The following is a 22,355-nucleotide window of genomic DNA, read 5'->3' as shown; positions in this document are numbered from 1 at the left end:
TAATAATGCGCAGTAAGATGTACACGCTCAAATAACAATAATAATAATAATAATAATAATAATAATAATAATAATAATAATAATGATGATGATTATGATGATGATGTATGCGCCTATTGTTGCCAAAATAACGCACAGGTGTTTTTGTATTATTTTTCTCTGACAGAGAGCCATAGCCTAGACTACATTGGCTACCCTCAAGATTGTGTAGGTGAACTTGGATCTCTTAGATCTCTTTGGGGGAATATTGCACCATTTTTACGAGTTATTGTAAGCCCCTGATCTACTCATCATTTCTTGCATTTATAGTCACAGCGAGATAACAAAAAAATGATGGACCCCCTTTCAGCTTTCATACCTACAGCAACTCACCCATAATTTTGAACAGAAGTAGTACTGAATCCACTTTAACCTGTCAGTACAAGGATATCATTATTTGGTGTGGATGGTTCTTGAAACTGGCCACGTGTGTTACTTGGCTTTGAAGCAGACCTGGCAGAATTAGCCAAGTAGGCCTAGTTAATGATCTATCAACTTTCTGATTTCAACTTCCGTAAGTTTTTGTTTTGTTTTTGGGTAGATTTTCTAAGAGGGAAAATGTCATGTTTATTTTCTCTCAAGTACATGGGTTGGTGGTGTTGTTGTGTTACCAGCAACGGCGAGGAGGATGCCATTTTATTTGGTGCCATCTGGTGGCGAACATATTTAAGTAGATGGCAGCATCATGGTTGAGCAATGCCATTCTACTTTCCCACTTTGGGGTTTGGGATATGGCAAGTCTATAAATACAACCCAGGATTTGTTGAACAGTGGGCAGAGTTTGTGTTTGGTATCTTGTGAGTCAGCTGGCACATAGAGCGCTGTTGCGCGCGCGCGTGTGTTTTCAAAAACTAGAAAGATAAAACTAGAACGTTTTGAGTGTACCGTGTATTTAAGGAGTCCAATAAGGATAGAAAAACTAATTGAGTTTTCTGATCCAAATAGTTTTCAAATGACAATCAACTTTAAACTGAATTAAGGGCCTAGGCCTACTCAAAGAAAGCGTGCGCTGTTAAGGGGATGTAAGTAAATCGAAACAACAAACCCAAAGTTTGCCAACTGACCGTGTTCATATGCTGACTGCCAAGTTCATTGGATTTAAACAAGAGTTTTATCCAACTGTGGTAATGCTGGTTCTGGCACGAGCGTGTTTACGCATAGGGTGTGTCCGCGTGAGCGTAGAAAAGGCAGTGGCCAAGGCAGAAAATTACCCGTTGGTCCCACCCACATCTCCCCGCTTGCCAACCCAGACATTCCTCTTACTTTACAGTAGCTTACACTCGGCTTGATAAATGTCCTTTTACTATCTCTAACGGCGTTTATGGCGTTACCAGGCAGCTTTTCTCCGAAACATACATGCAGTAAGTGACGCGCTGGAGTTTTCATTTTGGCAGCTGCAGTTTGTGCGCCTCCTTCTCTTCCTACTCTTTGAACATTTCCTGATTGCTTTCAGATTTCTCTTCTGCCTCTGCGGTAAAATCTCCTCGGCCTATTTGTAATTTGCTAAAATCCACGGCCTTTCAGCAAGCAACATGTATCACGCTCTCCGCAAAGCCTTTTTCTCCGATGCTCACTGTGTGAGCGATTCGACTGCCAAGTCATACGAAGAACTTTTCGCGAAGCTTGACACCAACAAGGATGGGATAGTGGATGTGTCAGAGCTGAAAGCGGGCCTGTCGTCCATGGGGGTATACCTCGGCAAAGGCGCTGCGCAGGTAACGAAAATCTTATTCAGATGATCGCCTAGGCCTATAGATCATTTACTAAGACTGACTGTTCAATTTTCTTTTGTATTGATTGATGCAAGTGACAAAGCACATTTTAGCCTACACTTTGGACTTGCTCTCCCCCATTTTCTTCTACCCAGTGTTTTTCCTTTATGATGGCAGTCCCCATGATACCCATCACCACTGGCACTCTAGTTGTCTTGTGTGGCTTCAGCCACGATTGCATGGATTGGGTGGCTCTGGCTCAGATTGCTGAACAAAAACTGTTTTAATAGCATATTGAAACAGCTGTACAGTAACAACGATCTACTAACTAACTCCAAATGTACTTTGCCACCTCCCCCACTCCCCCTATTTAATATCTATAGATAGATAGTATGCTTTAACATGGCATGCATCTAAAGGCATGTGTAGCTGGAAGGACAGTGGGGGAATACTGACTGTAGGTCTACTTTTGGCTGCTCTGGCTATAAAAGAATCATCTCAATGAAAGGAGCTGGATTATTTTGGAAGAATTGTACTTTAGTCTTAAAGAGTTTGCATGTCAAAACGCTTGCCTATCAGAATCACTAAGCAGCTGTTATCAGAGAGGACAAACCTGAGGTGAAATGCCATCAATCAATCACATTACATGTCCATCAGTGATCAATATTCTTAGGAATGGCACCAGAAAGTGATGTTTCCTCTTAGCCTACTCAACAGGATTTGTCCCCTGTTGTACTGCATGTGATTATACATGTGCAGATGCTAGATTTAATCATTTGATTGACATTTAGTGTATCAATAAAGTGTGTTTACCCTCGGACATTAAAGGTGGGGTTTTACTACAGGTAGTGCCTGTGACCTTAAGTCTTGTGGCAATCACACACACCCACATTCCTTCATTTACTCACTGTGTCTCTCACACACATACCACAGGCACATGCAGGCAGACATTCCGGAACAGAAGTGAGGCACACTCTTACACTCACCTGTAGGTTACTGATGTTATCCATGCCAAGGAGCAGACTTATGACAAACAAAAACTACACAACAAAGAAAAGTGCACTATGAACAATAATCCAAGAAAGACCCTCCTGCAGACGTTTTAAGTCACATGTCAACCGAACCTTCAAAATACAATATCACAACTCTGTTTCGTTCATTTGGAAACAAACATAGCAAAAGAAAGCAGAGTAGCAAAACCATTAGGACATGTATTATGTCCTCGGTTGTCTGACGGAATGGAGGCCTATGGGAGGAGAGGGACAGTCGAATGGAGTGACTGAAAGAGAACATTAGGACATGTATATGTCCCCGGTTCTCTGAAGGAATGGAGGGAGAGTGTCCCTCTCCTCCCACAGGAGGGACACTCGAACGGAGTGACTTAAAGAGAATAGGATTTTTGGGGGGTAAATGTATGCTCTCATGTGCATATGCATTTTTTAGTCCCCTCATTTCACTTTTTGACTTTCAACAGAAAATAATGACGTCTGGGGATGCTGACAAGAGCTCGGGGCTGGACCTGAACGAGTTCTCTGAGTACCTCAAGGAGCACGAGAAGAAACTCAAGTTGACCTTTAAGAGTCTGGATAAGAACAATGATGGTGAGAGAGAGAGAGAGAGAGAGAGAGAGTGAGAGAGAGAGAGAGAGAGAGAGAGAGAGAGAGAGAGAGAGAGAGAGAGAGAGAGACAGAGAGAGACAGAGAGAGACAGAGAGAGCAGAATGAAGTGACAAGTCCAGTCTGACTACACACCTGCACCCACAAGACAACAAGTCACATTAGTAACGTCAAAGATTCTCTGTTCTAAAAAGATAGCCAGCTGGTGACGTCAACAATAGGATGGAATGTTTCACCAACCAAGTACTTCTGGTCTCCTAAAAAGGCGTGGCCAAACTGTCAATCATCGAACACCAGCGCAGAATCAACCAATCACGTTTCCTAAATTCATTTGCTACGCTGGCGCCGGGAGAACTCCGGTCAGAGAAACAGCCAGGCAACGTTTAACAGCAGCATCACGCACTATTTTACAAAACCGACCGCCCTGGGCAACTTAATAGGCCTATGATAACTTTATGTTGCCGTGGTCTCTGCACTAAATCAAAATGCGTTTGATATTTTAGATGGCATAGACGTGAGAAATACAGCCACTGTGAACAAAATCAAGTGCCTGCAGACAGAGCCACCTGATTCATGCAAGGTTGAACGACATGACAAGACGGCACAATGATTAAAACTTGTGTGGCTGGCTTAGGGTTTTTTTTTTTTTTTTAATTGTAACCTATGTCCAACCAAATTATTTAGGCTACATTCACTATGAAAGACGTGCTGCTTGAGTTTATACATGACCTCGTGTATAATTTTAAATTAAATGTAATCAAGTTCATGCAATCGTGGTCATGACTTCGTATGAAATATAGCCTATTGTGCTACACAACTACACGGACGTTTTTTTGTGTTCATATCGTGCTTAGAAAGGAGAGGATCATAACTGGACCACACTGAAGTCTGCACTGGAGACAGAGCCGACATGTAGGCTGATGCAGAAGCATGACGTGCTTCAGGTAGCCTAAACAGACAAGGCTATTTAAATCCATGATCAGCGCGTAATGTAACCATATTCACCTCAGCTGTCATTATTCCCGTCTATGGCATGTTGTTCTAGACACATGTGCGTTCATATCGTGCCTTCAGAGGATCCAAGTGCACGGAACTGTAGGTCTACCAAATTTTGACTAAAACATTGCGCTGCACATGCATGTCTAAAAATCGCTCAATAGCCTGATAAAAACCGAGAATATCCAGAGAGCGGCTATGCAGTGCCAAACTCGAACATTTGGAGAGAGAACCTACAGCTATCAAACTCGTATCCTGCATCTCGTTAGTGCATCGTTGAGCCTATCCTCTATTTTCTCATGTCAAGATTCACGGTTTTTAATCCAATATTTGCGGGATAGTACAGGATTTTTGTTCTTTCTGCTGCGCTGAAGGTGAAAGTTTTGGCTCTTGCGTCTGTTAACTTAGCGTCTCGAAGGACATGGGCCTATTGGAGGCTGCTGGTGTGGCTCAGTTGCAGAAGTAGTATAGCCTAGTTCAGATAGGCTACACCGCGTTGTTCCGTGTGGTGCGTCTCCAGTTGAATAACTCAGAAGGTGAGAAAGTGGATCGCACTTCTGGTTCTTCTTTTCATCTTTTTATTTTTAACATAGCAGCAGAAGTGGAGACACTGACGAAGGCAGCAGCCAAAACGTTTGCCTACACTCTTGCTGCTAGGCCTATGTAAAAAAAAAAGAAGAACCGGAGTGCGATCCACTTTCTCACCTTTATTCAACTGGAGACGCACCACATGGAAGAGCGCGGTGTAGGCTATCTGAACTAGCCTACTAATACAATATTTGCGAAATAGGCTATAGGCTAATGTCCGAGTTAACCAGCCATCTCCGCTAACTTTTGCCCTGTCTGGCGCAACCTGCATTTCGTTTAACAGTTGACTGGATGAGATGATGCTGAAGTGTCATGCAACACAGACTGCTGCAAAGAGTAGCCTATTGAATGAAGTCGATAAAACTGTAGCCCAATGTAGGCCTATGCATTTGCCATCCAACTGTTGTCATTTATTTGCAGTCATGGTAGGCTATTGTGTCTCACTAGATTCAGGCTGTAAACCCGTGGACAGACTGGGGAGCGGCGAAAACAGGCTACTTATGCACAGCACTGAAACGTGCAGAAATGAGCATAATAATTTGCCGAAATTAGGCTACTATTTCACAACAGACGTGCAAAGTAGACGTGAACTAGGGCCTACAATGTAACAACAAAACAAAAGTAAACGTCAATTAATGCAGGGCTCCTTATCAACCGCTCCTGTTTTCACGCAAAGCAAATATTCTGCACAGCTTGTCAATCATTCTTTGCATTCCATGGCAGTGGCCCGCACTAGACGTCAAACAAAGTCGATTTTCTCTGTGAAAAATTAATTCTGAGATGTAATTTAAATTTTCAGAATGTAGAGAAGGCATGTGGCTCGCAAGATATACAATTTTTAAACCCATCGCTCCGCCCATGAATTAAGGCATTGGTCGTATCCGTGGAAAAGTCAGATTCGCCCATAGGCGCCCATTATAAAAGTCTCCTATCAGGTCTCCTAAAGGGGCGTGGCCGACGTCATAAGTGAAACAGGAAGGAACGTCGAGTTGGCCGTCTCTGCATTAAGAACGTCTCTGGTAACGTGTGTGTGTGTGTGTGTGTGTGTGTGTGTGTGTGTGTGTGTGTGTGTGTGTGTGTGTGTGTGTGTGTGTGTGTGTGCTGTCTTGCAGGGCACCAACAAATCTGTTCCACAAGAAGCCAGACACAACCAATTAGCCTGTAGCCATTCTGTTAAAGAAAATACCTCAAAATCCACTTTAACAGTGAAACTGTCTTTGGGTTGTAAAGGCCACTACTCGTCGCTTCTGACAGCATTGAGGAGCAATATCAATTCAGACAATTTTGGTTACCCCCGCACACTGGCGGGACACTTAATGTACCAAAAAAGATTTAACAATGGATTCCATCAAACGGCTTGCACAAAAATAGTGCTCAATCGTAATCAACAGCTGATGTCAGTGGACATTGGCGCTGGTGTGTGGTGTTGTATTTAAAACAATGAAATCGAATGTTGTCAGGGCAATGCTCTGCACTTTGTCAGAGCTCATATGCGGTGGCCTCAACTGTACTAAATTTAGAGGAGGCAACACTTTCTCTTGAAAGAGGCAGTTCCATGTCCAGCCTGTAGTGAAACTCAACAGGAAAGTTAGGTAGTGTTGCTTTAAAGCAGGACATTAACAAGAGCAGTAATAGATGGCAGCCCGGCCCCCTGCCCTATATTAGATGCACGTGATAATTCATGTATTGTATTGTACAGCTCTGGTGATGTTGTGTGTTTGGAGCCCCCTGAAGATGACCACAGACATTGCAGGCAGAAAAACAGACAGACTGACCTCCATTCAACTTTTACATCCAATTTCTCTACATACCTGCTGCCACAGCTTCAATCAGCTGAAGCTGTAGCCAGTCTGCCCACTCAATACTAGTACCTAAAAGTAATTGTTACCAGCTAAGGGAAGAAGCGTTTACTAGGTGTAATGTAATGTAATGTTATGGATACTTTATTTGTCACAGGTCGGATCGACTACAAGGAAATAAAACAGTCTCTGACCGACCTGGGAGTGGGAGTGACAGACGAACAGGCCCAGAAGCTTCTACAGAGGTAGCTAAACTCATTTTACGGTTTCATTTCTTTATTTTTTCAGTTCTTCCTCTGACTCATCATTGCACAATGTGAATGAGTCATAAGACCCTTAAGGCTCTTTGACTCTTTGAGGGGCGGCATTCTGAATGGCAATGAAGCACGTTTTGTTAAAATAACACTTTTGTCACTAGTACTGGTAAATACTGAAGAAATATTTTTGTGGTCCCTCACAAAACTTTGGTAAATGGTATTGCAAAGGAAGGCAACATTTTTGCATAGGAAAGCAACCAGGGTGTGATGATTAAGGAGTTGCAATGTAGATCATAGGGTTGCAGGGTCAATGCCCACTCCTACCACTCCCTTCCATGGCTGAAGTCCCCTTGAGCAAGGCATCTATCCCCACACTGCTCCAGGGCCTGTAACCAATACCCTGTACATAACTGTTAGTCGCTTTAAATAAAAGTGTCGGCTAAGTGTAATGTAACGTAAATGTAATGCAATGAGATGTGCTCATAACAACTTTGGGCACACGTTAATTAACGGGCACTTCTCAACTTTGTGTTAAAATCTCATCCTCGCTGATGACCTGTGTAAGCCGTTTTGGATAAAGCTAAGCGTAATATAGTGTAATGCAATGTAATGCAAAACTATTGTGAGGGAACGCAAAAGTGCATGACCCCTGCCAGACTTCATATCAGTACAACAAGAGTATCATGAATCTGAAATGTTCATTGCTGTACCACCATGAGCAGGAGGGTGTAGTAGGGGAGGATTGGAACAGCTGGCAGCTTACAGGAGCCACCGACAGATCATATTACCAACCCCCATTGTTTTTTGCTTTGGCATGCAGTTACAACTGTTGTCCACTAGAGGATAGACTAATCCTAAGCCTTTGTTTACACACAGCTTTGTGGAAATGACTATGTGTGGCTGGACGAGTTAAATTAATGCATTGTGGACTTGAAATACTTTTTTGTCCGGAGAAAGACATGTACCACACCTACTGAAGTACACGTATTGTCAGAATGCAATAAAGTCATTACACACCCTTTGAGGATGAGATTTTAACACAAACTTGAGAAGTGTTCATTAATGAATGTGTGCCCCAAGTTGTTATGAGCACATCTCATTTCCTTACATTACGTTACATTACATTACACTTAGCTGACACTTTTATCGAAAGAGACTTACAGCTATTTACAGGGTATTGGTTACAGTCCCTGAAATAACGTGAAGTTAGATGTCTTGCTCAAGGGCACTTCAGAGATGGATTGAGGTGTAGGGAGAGGAAAGTGAGGGATTTGAACCAGCAACCATCTGATCTACAGACCTTCTCCCTAACCGTTTGGCCATGGATGTGAAATCTCAGAGGGAAGAACTTTTGTGCTTCACCACTTTGCGTAGAGCCTCTGTGATAACCTTATCACAAAAATTGTAATGACCAACATTTACGTAGTAACCGAGAGGCTTAGCAATGTTGTTCTGATGTAGTTGAGTCTTTTCAGCAAGCAATGAGTGGGCCCGGCAAACCCATCTGCACAAAGGGGCCACAATTCCAAAATTAGCCTATACACACAAGACAGTTTGTTTGGCCAATGGTATGCACCCAGGAGTTGAATGCAAATTTGTATGTAAATGTTCGAAAGTTCCTATTGAGACTTGCGAAGACATTTGCAAATCTTCCCATTAGAGCATGTCATGAAAGTGGTCAAATGTGTCCTAGAAGTTGCTGATATGGCAATGACAAGAGTCATGTGTTTTGGGTGGAGCATGCTGCTCAATGATTGATAACACCATGGGGGCCCCTCATAGTGTGTGTGTGTGTGTGTGTGTGTGTGTGTGTGTGTGTGTGTGTGTGTGTGTGTGTGTGTGTGTGTGTGTGTGTGTGTGTGTGTGTGTGTGTGTGTGTGTGTGTGTGTGTGTGTGTGTGTGTGTGTGTGTGTGTGTGTGTGTGTCTAAAGGGAGTATGAGCGAGAGTGGTAGTAATTCTTGTAGTAGTAGCAGTAGTAGTAATAGTAGTAATAGTAGCAATTATAACTGCTAATGTACTACCACTACTTCTACTAATTGTAGTAATAGTAATGATGAACAGGAAAGAAACTGCATAGGAAAGAGCACAGTATAGTTGACTCGTTTGTCTAAGGATATCGTTATTGACGAGAAGACATGGACAACAGTGCAGAAGTAGAGGACTATTTTGATCTGGATAACACAAGGAGTAGCAGACATGGTGAGAAGACTACTCGTTAAAGTCATAATATTTTTTTTTAATCAATAACAGATATTGCTAAATACGAGTTGGCCATGCTACTGTACCTACCATGTAACAGACTGACAGTTAAGTCATCGGTGGAATTACATTTAGTAATAATGACAGTGTAACAGGGAAGGGATCTCATTTTTGTACTGTTTGATTTACTTGATTAATGTATTATTACTCATATTATTACTATTATTTACTGTAATTTATAATACTTCATGATATACTTCATGAATTTAGACTTTATTTGACTACTTCTTTTTGGTTACTTCTATAGGCCTACTTCAAACTACGCAGTGTTGTTGCTCCACCCACAATTTCGTTGACTTCATTGACAATGACAATAAACTCCTTGAATCTTGAAGTAATAAATACGGTGACTCGCTTCTCTCCCTGTGTGTGTGTGCGTGCATTTCTTTGACATGTGTTTGTGTGTGTCTGTGTGTGTGTTGCCCATTTTAAAACGTATCTCTCCAAATTGATTGACTTTTTCCAACTCAAATACAGCACTGGTAATAAAAATGAAACATGAATGAGCTAACCGTTTCTCTTTCATCTTTGCCAATCACTACTTCCTCTCTCTCTCTCTCTCTCTCTCTCTCTCTCTCTCTCTCTCTCTCTCTCTCTCTCTCTCTCTCTCTCTCTCTCTCTCTCTCCCCCTTCCTCTCCCTGTCCTCCCACCCCCTGTCTCTATGGCGACAGTATCGATGTGGACGGCACTATGACGCTGGATTGGAATGAGTGGAAGGAGCACTTCCTGTTCAGCGCAGCGTCCAACCTGCAGGACATCCTACGCTATTGGAAACACTCCACGGTCAGTGTGTGTGTGTGTGTGTGTGTGTGGGCGTGGGTCAGTGTGTGGCCGTGAGTTGGCGTGTGTTCATGCATGTGTGCTTGTATGTGATTTTAATTATTTAACAACCCTTGCACCCCAGACTGTTCGTTACTCATCCACTACTATACATGTTAGGGCAGATTCACTTCCATGTGCTAATGTTACTCACCCTTCTTAGGAACACACACACACACACACACACACACACACACACACACACACACACACACACACACACACACACACACACACACACACACACACACACACACACACACACACATTTATGAATGAAGAGTACCATGCTGACTCACTGGAGTCATTAAGTCAAAGAGCTCCCCTGCCTTCTCTCTCCCTCTCTCTCTCCCTCCCTCTCTCTCTCTCTCTCTCTCTCTCCATCCTCCTCTCTCTCTCTCTCTCTCTCTCTCTCTCTCTCTCTCTCTCTCTCTAATTGACACACACACACACACACACACACACACACACACACACACACACACACACACACACACACACACACACACACACACACACACACACACACAGATAATAAGGAGCTAATCCTGTAGCTAATCTTCTGACAGTGAATGGGCTGATGGCTAGCATTTCTGTAGCGCTTTAGAAGCCAGCCATCAAAAAGACGAAAGTTAAACCACTTTTCCTCCGAGTTGCAGCTTTTCTGCCATTTATCGTAACGAGAATGATTTTGTCTTCACTCTAACACACAGACACAGACACACACACACACACACACACACACACACACACACACACACACACACACACACACACACACACACACACACACACACACACACACACACACACACACAACTGAAGGTTGCTAAACAGTGCCTGTCAGTGAAATTTGTTTTTTGCACTTCACCACGTGTTTAATGCCCTCTGCCACTGGCCGACCTTCCAGTATCTCTCTCTGGCAAATTACTGTCTGCCTCTCTCTCTCTCTCTCTCTCTCTCTCTCTCTCTCTCTCTCTCTCTCTCTCCTCTCTCTCTCTCTCTCTCTCTCTCTCTCTCTCTCTCTCTCTCTCTCTCTCTCTCTCTCTCTCTCTCTCTCTCTCTCTCTCTCTCTCTCTGTCACTCTTCATTCTTTGTTCAGGCCTGTTGTCTTCACCCGAGAGAAAACCACCACAGCTAATTTAAGGTGCGGGTAGATTAGAGCACTTATTGGATAAAGGGCCGTGGAAGCACAAGTGACAAGCCAATCCTTGTCAAGGTGGGTGTGGCCAGATCTCCAGATACAGTAGTTTGAAGTTAACATAGCAAAAGATACAGTGACACTGAGATGGTGATGGTCTGGCTAACAACGGACACTCAATGGTGGTACTGAACATTACCAGAAGTGCATCATATTTCATCAAGGGCTTGTAAACAAGGCATAAGCAGTGCTAGGAGGAAGGAGGAAGACCGTGATTGAGATAGTGGAGTCAAAGACCTTTATGTCCTTCATCACAAGGACAAGAGGCAATTGACCCCTTGGAGTTTAGGACTTCTGGCCATTGATTTATCCAAGAACTTCTTAACCCACGGCGAAGAAAGAGCTTGGATTAGCAGTGGGCCCTGTGACATTGCGTTGCGTATCAGTCAGGGTGGTATTCGAACTACAGTACTTCATTGGCGGGGCATTTGCACTGGCACCGCTGAGGGCACTTACGCTGGCACCGGGAGCCGCACCGGCGCACCATGGCACTGCTGCAGCAGCAGCCGCCAAAGGGGCAGTGGTTCTTCATCGACTTCGAGGATGAGGATGGAACAGTGTACGAAGTGGAGGTGGAAGTGGTAGGTCCTGATGGGTTACCTAAGTGTGCTCCCATAATTGGCTGTGTGATATTGTAGGTGGACTTGATCTAAATTTAATGGCTTACTTAGGTTTGTTCTCATAATTGGCTAGATTGTATTGTATGTGAACACGGTAGGTTTTAAATTTGATGAGTTACTAAGTTTGTGACTGCAATTGACTATGGGGTGTGGTAGGTGGACATGGTAGGTCCTAATGGCTTGCAACGCGTGTTCCCTTAATTGGTTATGTGGTATTGCAGATGAATGCGGTAGGGACTGATGATGGTGACTGAGTGTGTGTTCCCATATGTTGGTTATGTTGTGAGCTACAGTAAGTCATTTTCTGCCTAGTATAACTTGTTGCATAAAGCCTTGCCTCTTAAAGCAACATTGTTTTCATGGGATGTCATTACGTGATCTACTCATTTGAGAGTGTAGGTGATTCTACAGTCCCATAGGTGGCCAGCATTATTAGGAGAACATCTCTGCAAAAAATAGCCAATTTTGGCAAACTGTGCCCCACAGGTTGGTGATGGCGACACAGGCAGGATATCTCATAGATAAGATTGTGTTCAGTGCCATAGGTTGGCACATCGGTTGGCTAGTGCATGTGTCTGCAACCCTGCTCACAGATGTGCAGAGCCATGATTAGTCAGCTGGGGTGAGGGTGTGTGTGTGTGTGCCACCCAGTTGTTAATGATTTGACTGTTGTAATTGGTTTAAATGGCAAAGTACTTCTGTTGTGCCAAGCCCCAATGAGGTTGACCTTTGTCCCGTAGACAATTGGTCAGGTTAAGTGATTGCAAAACTGGAAAGATAAACTATGATTGTCCAAGAAGCTGTGGGTGATGTGATTATGTCTTCTCCTCATTATTGGTCATTTCCAGCTTTCAACTATATATGATGACGATGCAGCCATTCCGACAGCAATATTCCTAACCAACAGGCTCCTGCAGTACTTAAGGTCTAGTGGTTGAAGAGCAAAAGTGCGATCCAGTAGTATATGACACTCAGGTGGTTGGTCCTTCAGAAAAAAATATATATATATTTTGCACGCGACTTGGATCTGTAGGCCTTGTCAAAGCCATGTGTGCTGTTTGGGAAAGCAATAGCAGTAGCAACAGCATTTGTTTAGCACATGGTCACACACAGTTCAAAGTGTGAAAGAGAAAGAATGAAATTATTATGGATCGTATTACCTGAAAGAGTGTATTTGGCTTCTTGAATGACCTGCAGGCGGATTAACAGCTAGAGAGTCGCTTTCCAATTGGCCCTGAGTGAATGTGTTGAGTAATGTCTAAGAAGAGAGAAGAGATCTCATCAGTGGCCAGTCTCTTCCTTCCTTATGTAAGGAGATGCTTACGTAAAACAGTCCTGTGGGATTACTTGTAGGATCAAGGTGATGCTCAGGTCAAGGTTTCAAAAAGAGACTGAATGTGGTGTGTGTGTGTGTGTGTGTGTGTGTGTGTGTGTGTGTGTGTGTGTGTGTGTGTGTGTGTGTGTGTGTGTGTGTGTGTGTGTGTGTGTGTGTGTGTGTGTGTGTGTGTGTGTGTGTGTGTGTGTTGCCGGTAGGTCATCATAGCCTGCTATGAACCTGAGCAATACCTTGACCCTTAACTCCAGGTGATCCTACCATGACCCAGAAAGGCAAGGTGTTGTCCTTTTTATTAGAATCGCAAGATATTAGACTATTTTTTATTAAGATGTCAGTCCCATTGCTCATTTTAATCACAGGGGACACAATTAAACTGAACTTCTCAATTTAATATAAAAACCTGCTCAAGAGATGGACCAAAACATGAACTCATATCTAGACAATTTCTGCTGTACAGTGAGTACTGTCAGTATATCCCATAACACATAAGAGCATCTCTCTCTCTCTCTCTCTCTCTCTCTCTCTCTCTCTCTCTGTCTGTCTCTGTCTGTCTCTGTCTGTCTCTCTCTCTCTCTCTCTCTCTCTTTCTTTCTTTCTTTCTTTCTTTCTTTCTTTCTTTCTTTCTTTCTTTCTTTCTTTCTTTCTTTCTTTCTTTCTTTCTTTCTTTCTTTCTCTCTCTCTCTCTCTCTCTCTCTCTCTCTCTCTCTCTCTCTCTGTGGTGTTGTTATGTATGGAGTGTGTGTGTGTGGTGGGGAGCAGGGAGGGTGGTGGTAGTGTCAAGCTCAGGACAGTGTGTGTGTTTGAGAAAATGGTGTCATGGTCTCAGGGCGTCTCAGACCCCTCCACACTCCCACGACCCCTCCCTCCTGTCTGTGTCAGTAATTGAGCCACTGACCACCAGGTTGCAAGTCAAGCTCCTTAACTCCTTAAGACACGACCCCTATTAAATGCAGGGCTTTGAACCGTTATTTTTTTCCAAACGTTCCGTTCCGAACAGAAACGGAATTATAACGTTTCCGGTTCTTTGTTCCACCAATAAATTGACGTTCCCGAACCGGTTAGAACCAAAAAATATTGTTCCCGGAACGGTTAATTTCGTTCCTGTCAGCTGATTACTCCCCATAGGCCTAACTGACGTAAACCAAGAAAGACGGAAGTGCAAATGAGTCAGCCTACATTCAAAACTGTTTATTCAAGCGAAAGAAAATAATATCCTCCAGAATTTTGTCATTCAGGGACGACCTAAGCGGAGAAGCAGAGAATAAACCTCAATGATGAAAATGTGCGCTCCACGCTGACTTGGGTCACGGGGAGCACTATGATGGACATTGTGAGTTTGTGCATATTTTAAGCGGCCAAGGATGCCCAATAACGCTGAACATTGTTGGTGCGCTTTACACGCGCTTCCCTGCAATGTCTTACAATATTGCGATGCAAACTCTGTCCTTTTGTATGACAGTGGTTTCTCTTAATTAAGAAGTGAAGACTTTGTAATCTACAGCTCTCTCTCCATTCAGTCAGAGAATGTCTGATGTCACACAGGACATGAACCTCAGCCGTCATGGTAACGTGCGCAGGAAAATAATGACTTTTTTTTTTAGTTTGAGGAACGGTATTAACCGGTATTAACCGGTTACCATTATTTTTAAATAAGTGTTCCCGTTCCAGAACATAAAAAATAATAACGTTTCTGGTTTCGTTTCTGTTCCCTGTAAAATACAAAAAGTTCCTGGTTTTCGTTTTCGTTCCTTGAACCAGTTCGAAGCCCTATTAAAAGGTCAATGTTGTCTTTATGGCGATGACCAAATTATCTTTCTTGAGACATAGAAGTGCTTTCTCAGCCATTTATTTGGTTGAAAAAAGTATGAAAAACTCTGTATGTGTTGGTAATAATGCATGTGGGATTGTATTGAGATTTTCCAACACGTGTGTGTGTATGTGTGTGTGTGTGTGTGTGTGTGTGTGTGTGCGCGTGTGTGTGCGCGCGTGTGTGTGCGTGTGTGTGTGTGTGCGTGTGTGCGTGTGTGTGTGTGTGTGTGTGTGTGTGTGTGTGTGTGTGTGTGTGTGTGTGTGTGTGTGTGTGTGTGTGTTTGTGCTTATGGGATTGTATTGACATGTCTGTCCGTGTGTCTCAGGTGCTGGACATTGGGGACAGTCTGACAATCCCAGATGAGTTTACGGAGGAAGAGAAGACGACGGGGGTGTGGTATAAACAGCTGGCCGCGGGGGCCGTGGCAGGAGCCGTGTCTCGCACCGGCACTGCACCACTCGACAGGATGAAGGTCTTCATGCAGGTAAGCACGGCCAAAGACACGTGAACACACCCGCGTACATACATGTACACATGCATGTGCACACACACACACACACACACACAAATGGGTACACTGACATTCAAAAAATGACCAAGAAATGATCCGCACATAGGGCTCATGTCAAAACGGCACTGAACGATTTTCCAAAATTGATAAAAAAAATGATCTAATATAAACTACTTTGTAAATGGTAATACATAATAATAAAATAATAATAATAGCTGAAAAGTAACCCAAGTTGGTAACACTATCTATGATCACTATCATCACTACCTGGATCTCTATCATCCAGGTCTGTGCATAGAAGAGTATACGTACCGGTACTCATAATGTACTTTAAGCCCCATCAGGCAGCCTGTAGTTGATAACCAGACATGAGCACTCATAACACCCTTGAATTTATAAAACATTATAAGATAATTGGATTCATGGTTATTCATAACGGTTAATATCTTTATATTAAGATCATTAAGATCACGAAGCATCATGAGTTCAGTCATAATAAGTAAGTAATTAAGCAAGTAATTATAATTTGATATAAATGTGCTCATAACGTGCTATAGGTATGGTCTTCATAGAAAGTGTTACCCAAAAGTTTGTTTGGTTTCCCTACACTCACAGACACACGCACGCACGCACGCACGCACGCACGCACACACACACACACACACACACACACACACACACACACACACACACACACACACACACACACACACACACACACACACACACACACACACACACACACACACACACACACACACCTTCATCATAATTACCGTGCATGTTTTTCAGGTGCACTCGTCCAAGACCAATAAGATCAGTCTGGTGGGCGGCTTCAAGCAGATGGTGAAAGAGGGGGGCGTGGCTAGTCTGTGGAGGGGGAATGGGGTCAACGTCCTGAAGATCGCCCCCGAGACCGCCATCAAGTTCATGGCCTATGAACAGGTACATCAATTAAGCCAATTAGCCAATGAGCACGCTTCTGCAAAGACCTATTAATGAATTATTGCTTTCATGGTGAGTGAATTAAACATGCATGTAATGGAGGTCTCCCATGTTTTATAATATATAAAAAGGAACTAGTATTACTATTGTTATTATTATATTGTAATATTATATTACAGTATATTATTATTATGTTGTTAACAACAGCAGCAACAACAATTAACAACATTAATGGCATTATGTCCTCTCCTCCTCCCCCAGTATATATAGTTGCTAGGCAATTACTTTATTATTATGATATTGTGATATTATGGTTTTTAAAATTATTACTATGTTGTTTATGACAAAAATGAATACATAAATAATAATACAAACATGTCCTCTGCTCCGCCCCCAGTATAAGAAGCTGCTAGGGCAGGAGCCAGGCAAGGTGAAGCCTCATGAGAGATTCATGGCCGGATCCCTCGCAGGAGCCACTGCACAGACTGCCATTTACCCTATGGAGGTGAGCAGAGCACGTGTGTGTGTGTGTGTGTGTGTGTGTGTGTGTGTGTGTGTGTGTGTGTGTGTGTGTGTGTGTGTGTGTGTGTGTGTGTGTGTGTGTGTGTGTGTGTGTGTGTGTGTGGTCTTCATCCTCCTGTGACACTGTGCAGGAAATGGTCAAAAAAGGTACTGCAACTATGCTGCTTATAGAAATTGAGCTGCCTATTGCCAAATTTGATCTTTACATGAAAGTTTACTAAGTATTAAACAAATATTTTCTAGTGTGGTCCAAGTACAGTCATTTTTGCAGCTAAAAATATCTCTTTTTTAAAATTCAAAATGGCGGACCATGGAGAAGATCCCCCTTTTCATGTATGAAAAGTGCAATTTTATTTTTCCTGTCATAATGAATACTTGAATTTGATGCTGGTGGTAAGTATTCATGAAAAAGGTAACATTAGTGAATGGGCAGCATGAATTCTGGAAATAAACATCTAAAAATCTCACACAGTGTCCCTTTAAAGGTGTACACATATCTTTCCCGCTAGAGATCCCTAGCATGTCCATGTGCTGCCTTTAGCTATTCCAACCAAGACAGGGCTGAGCTGCACTGATGGCCACCTGAGGTTCCCCTGGAGAAGTGGTTCCCACCTTTTTTGAACAAACGCCCCCTGGATCTCATCATCAGTCTCCCAACGCCCCTTTGATCTCATGATAATCATCAGTCTCCCACCCCTTTAGTGATTTGATGATGCTTGAAATCACCAATATAAAGACATTATATCCAGTGGCTACATAATCCCCTGTTATAATGTGGTCTAATACAGAGATGGGGCACAATATTGTTTGAAAGGTGAATTCCGCTTTAAGAAATATAATGGAACAATGCCATCCAAAGGCTACTAAGGACCGCCCCATCTGGGCTGTATCCATCTCAACACCCCTGTTGGGCTCCCCGACATCCCCTGAGTGGCTGTAGAGCCCCTGTTGAGAAACACTACCCTAGAGAGGTGAAGTCCACTGTGGCTCCAAGCCAATCTACTTCCTCCCCATCCTTTCCTGTGTCTTTTGGCCTCTTTCCTCTGTGTCGCTCCTTGATAATGATTAAGTTCCACCCCATTCAACACCCTGATTGCAAATGAGAGAATGACCTTTATATTATATTTTTGCAAGATATTACAGAAAAACTTATGCCGAAAAACTCATGACTTCCTGCCCCTGACTTGACTTTTTGCCATGACCTTGACCTTTGCCCTTTGCCATTTGACCTCCGTCAGGTGATGAAGACGCGTCTGACGTTGAGGAAGACTGGCCAGTACTCGAGCATGGCGGACTGTGCCAAGAAGATCCTGAAGAAGGAGGGGCTGAAGGCCTTCTACAAGGGCTACGTCCCCAACATACTGGGCATCATACCTTACGCAGGCATAGATCTGGCTGTCTATGAGGTAGGAGTGAGTGAGTGAGTGAGTGAGTGAGTGAGTGAGTGAGTGAGTGAGTGAGTGAGTGAGTGAGTGAGTGAGTGAGTGAGTGAGTGAGTGAGTGAGCGAGCGAGCGAGCCAATGAGCGAATGAGCGAATGAGTGAGCGAGCAAATGAGTGTGCTTGCCTGCATGTGCATGTGTGTGAAGGCCTTCCACAAGGGCTACGTCCCCAATATGCTGGGCATCATTCTTTGTGTGATCGTGCGTGCGTGTGTTCAGTCACGACTTCACTCTTGCTCCTCGCTCACTGATTGTCCCTCCTGTGTCATTACCACCTGTTCAGAGTCTGAAGAACGCCTGGCTGTCCCACTATGCTAAGGACACGGCTAACCCAGGGATTCTGGTGCTGCTGGGCTGTGGCACCATCTCCAGTACCTGTGGCCAGCTAGCCAGCTACCCACTAGCGCTCATACGCACACGCATGCAGGCCCAAGGTAAGACAAGAGACACTGTGTGTGTGTGTGTGTGTGTGTGTGTGTGTGTGTGTGTGTGTGTGTGTGTGTGTGTGTGTGTGTGTGTGTGTGTGTGTGTGTGTGTGTGTGTGTGTGTGTGTGTGTGTGTGTGTGTGGGTGTGTGGGTGTGAGTGGGTGTGCATGTGTGTGTGTTGTGTCATGCTTGGCTGTGGCACCATTTCAAGTACCTGTGGGCAGCTAGATACCTACCAGCCTGATCTCACAGAATTCAGTGGAATGGACACAGACCTTTGGGACACGAAATCTGTGTCAGTTTCACGGATTTCGCCAGAAATTCCGTGCTACAAAACAATTAGTCTACTTGCCAGCCCATAGGGCCCTATAGTGAACCCGGAAATGTTTGGTACCCCAAAGTTTTAAATCCCTAATCTGTCAGTATGAAATGTTTTTTGAGGGGGAAAAAATCTGTGATATTAGAAAAATCCAGAGAGAACACAGGACTGTGGGAACATACTGTTGAGCTGAGGGAATATAGAGAAAGCACTTACGTGAGTCCATCACGGACAACACTTCAGTCAAAGAATCATATAGGAGAGAAAGATACGCCAAACTCCGCCCAACCAAAGCAAAGGAGTGTGCTCCAATTCGGTCTCCCAAGGGGGCGTTGTCCCCTCCTTCTTCTTCTCTTTCTGTGATGTTTGCACAAGAAGTGCGCTACCGCCATCTACAGCGCTAAGGGAACTCCATTTATTCTGAAGTATCTTTCTCTCCTGTACGATTCTTCGCTCCCGTGACTATAGCACAGAACTTTGGCAAAATCCTTGAAACTGACACAGATTTTGTGTCCCAAATGATTTTCGAGGACATAGTATTTGGTTGATAGATGATTGTATTTGTTTCTAACTGTTCTCCTCTCCATTATTATTATTACTATTATTATACACTGTTTATTATATTATTTTATTATATGGTTGTGACGTCATCGGTCGAATGCTCCATTCATTTCAACGGGGCTCCCCAACGTTCGCACGTCTATTATTTTTCGATAACGGACGGGTTGGTCTATAACAGACCGCTGTCAATGGCAACAAGACTTTTCACTGCTAAAGCGACTTTTCAACAAGACTCTAATCAGCTGCTGTGATAGACAACACCTGTTGTCCTGGCTTCCTAGCTGTTAGCGGTGTTCCACAACGGCACTGTTTTGTTTTGCGCAGCAACAATCCTTTGACATTAAAAACTAGAATAGCCCAGACTTCACATTAAATAGGCCTAAAGAAATGTCCCCGCCATGTGTGAATCATTTAAGTATATCCATATCATAAGCGGGTTAACTTTCGGCGAGTCGGTCGTTTTGTGGAATAGCAGCACTTCAGAGAGAACAAGACCCCTCCGCTCCGCGTCGGGGTCTAAAGATTCTCTCTGTCGTGCTGCTATTCCACGGTAGCGACCTTCTCGCCGAACGTTAACCCTTACTTATATTTCTAGTGTACCATAGTATTTGGCTCAGAAATCCTTCATGTGTCTCTAAATGTCTGTTCAGATTGGATATGTATCACAATTAGTACCACTTATTTAGAGGGCCTGGGTCAGATGTGTAAAATTCGGACCGGTGGTGTCCAGACTGTCAATAAAACATATCATACAGGTTACAGATAGACCGGAAAGAAATGAAATTGGGTCACCTCAGCTCAGGGCGCAGTCTGAACGTAGTATAACCTCTCGTCGCTCATCGTCTCACCAGCATCTATCGAAGGCTTGAAACTTGGGGGGCTTAGTGTGCTACAGTGTTTACATTCTAGGTTTTTTTATTTTTTATTTAGTGTATTATGTGTACAGTATGTGTCCAGTACTGGACTGGGACCGCTAAACGGCCCAGTTATTTGGCAGGCATGTAGTCCAGCCCCTTGCTTTTCTACAAAATCATGGTCAGCTCAGTCCACTTCCTATATTAAATACTAGACAGACCAATGGGCCACCCGTTTTCAATGAAGGGCTGGTCTCTTGGAAGAAAAGAAACAATAACGGCATCAGCCCCCGAGGACTGTCAGCCCACCGGGAAAATGCCCGGATGACCAGTCCAGCCCTGTGTGTCTCTGACTCTCATCATCTCCTCATCTCCTCCCCTTAGCGTCTATTGAGGGCTCGGAGCAGGTGAACATGAATAAGCTGGTGAAGAACATCATCGAGCGCGACGGGATGCTGGGGCTGTACCGCGGCATCCTGCCCAACTTCATGAAGGTCATCCCCGCCGTCAGCATCAGCTACGTGGTGTACGAGTACATGAGGAGCGGCCTGGGCATCTCCAAGTGAAGACCCCACCCACCTCACGCTGATGTTGTTGTTTACACATATTGGGTTTTTTTAGTGTGCGTGCGTGTGCGTGTGTGCGTATGTGCGTATGTGCGTGTGTGTGTGTGTGTGTGTGTGTGTGTGTGTGTGTGTGTGTGTGTGTGTGTGTGTGTGTGTGTGTGTGTGTGTGTGTGTGTGATGGAGAGAGTATTGTGTCATGTGTTGGCTGTAGTGTGATTGAAGAGTGTGTGTCTGTGTCTGTGTGTGTGTGTGTGTGTTTGTGTGTGTGTGTGTGTGTGTGTGTGTGTGTGTGTGTGTGTGTGTGTGTGTGTGTGTGTGTGTGTGTGTGTGTGTGTGTGTGTGTGTGTGTGTGTGTGTGTGTGTGTCATCATGGGGGTGGGGGGCAAGAGAGGGGTTATATGTTTATGTATAAGAGCATTTCAAATCATGTCAGTTGTCAGTTTATTACCAAACCAAAGCCTACTGACCTGTGACCCCAAAATGAATATGTTGAACACTTTTTTTACTGCACCTTCACTCATATGATGTAAAATGACACTTTAATGCTCAGTCAAGCATTTTGTAAAGAATGCAAGAAATTCATTCACGCATTCACAGGCTGGGGTGATGCAATGGTATTTTGAGTTTCAATTTGGACACAAAAATCACCAAACATTTTTTTTTATCTATCCTCTTCCTACAGTATGTCCTGAGTTATTTAGTTATTTCTTGCTGTTTTTTTTTTTTAATGGACCATGATGCAACCATGTTTGTTTAATGCAAATGCCATAGACGTCTTCATTTGTCTCATTCCTGATGATGCCTAAACTCCTCCCATAGTCTGTGACACTTTACACACATCAGGGATATTTACAAAACAGAGAGAGTGAAGATACAGTAGATATGTTTTAACCACCATTCACAATGGCCTCTTTCTGGCCACCAGGGTTCAACGAAAACCTGAGTTTACTCTGTTGGATCATACAGACACAGATTAGTCCCATATCACCACCAAACACCAGCAGTCAAGCATTTGGTACAGGGACAGACTGTGGAACATGCTAAATATGCTAACTGACGTATTCACTGTGTCCACAGGCATAATGAACACATGTAGTCATGAAGCTGTGACATTCTTTAGGCACCATGCAGACATATGGCTGCTATGGTTTTATGT

The 22,355-nt window shown here is 43.7% G+C and overlaps 1 protein-coding gene across 1 annotated transcript; it reads left to right on the top strand.

Moving 5' to 3' along the window:
- The first annotated feature begins 858 nt into the window (after positions 1 to 858).
- LOC134451456 (mitochondrial adenyl nucleotide antiporter SLC25A24-like) lies at positions 859 to 21,266 on the top strand. The gene is made up of 10 exons (XM_063201938.1): positions 859 to 1,754; positions 3,226 to 3,352; positions 6,908 to 6,995; positions 9,940 to 10,051; positions 15,380 to 15,538; positions 16,358 to 16,510; positions 16,908 to 17,015; positions 18,271 to 18,438; positions 18,757 to 18,907; positions 21,018 to 21,266. Exons 1-10 carry the CDS (start codon positions 1,572 to 1,574, stop codon positions 21,197 to 21,199), a joined length of 1,431 nt encoding a protein of 476 aa, XP_063058008.1. The 5' UTR covers positions 859 to 1,571; the 3' UTR covers positions 21,200 to 21,266.
- The last annotated feature ends 1,089 nt before the right edge of the window (positions 21,267 to 22,355 follow it).

The sequence above is a fragment of the Engraulis encrasicolus genome, chromosome 6 (genome assembly GCF_034702125.1).
Source record: "Engraulis encrasicolus isolate BLACKSEA-1 chromosome 6, IST_EnEncr_1.0, whole genome shotgun sequence".
NCBI classification, from domain to species: Eukaryota; Metazoa; Chordata; class Actinopteri; order Clupeiformes; family Engraulidae; genus Engraulis; species Engraulis encrasicolus.
Note: the sequence above shows the minus strand (reverse complement) of the source record. Positions and strands in the feature narration are given on the sequence as shown.

Excerpts from the sequence above, each read along its gene's own strand:
- LOC134451456 (XM_063201938.1), top strand. The coding sequence starts at position 1,572 with ATGTATCACGCTCTCCGCAAAGCCTTTTTCTCCGATGCTCACTGTGTG. Across the intron at positions 16,511-16,907 it reads AGTTCATGGCCTATGAACAG|TATAAGAAGCTGCTAGGGCA; the intron begins GTACATCAATTA and ends CTCCGCCCCCAG. Across the intron at positions 17,016-18,270 it reads CTGCCATTTACCCTATGGAG|GTGATGAAGACGCGTCTGAC; the intron begins GTGAGCAGAGCA and ends GACCTCCGTCAG.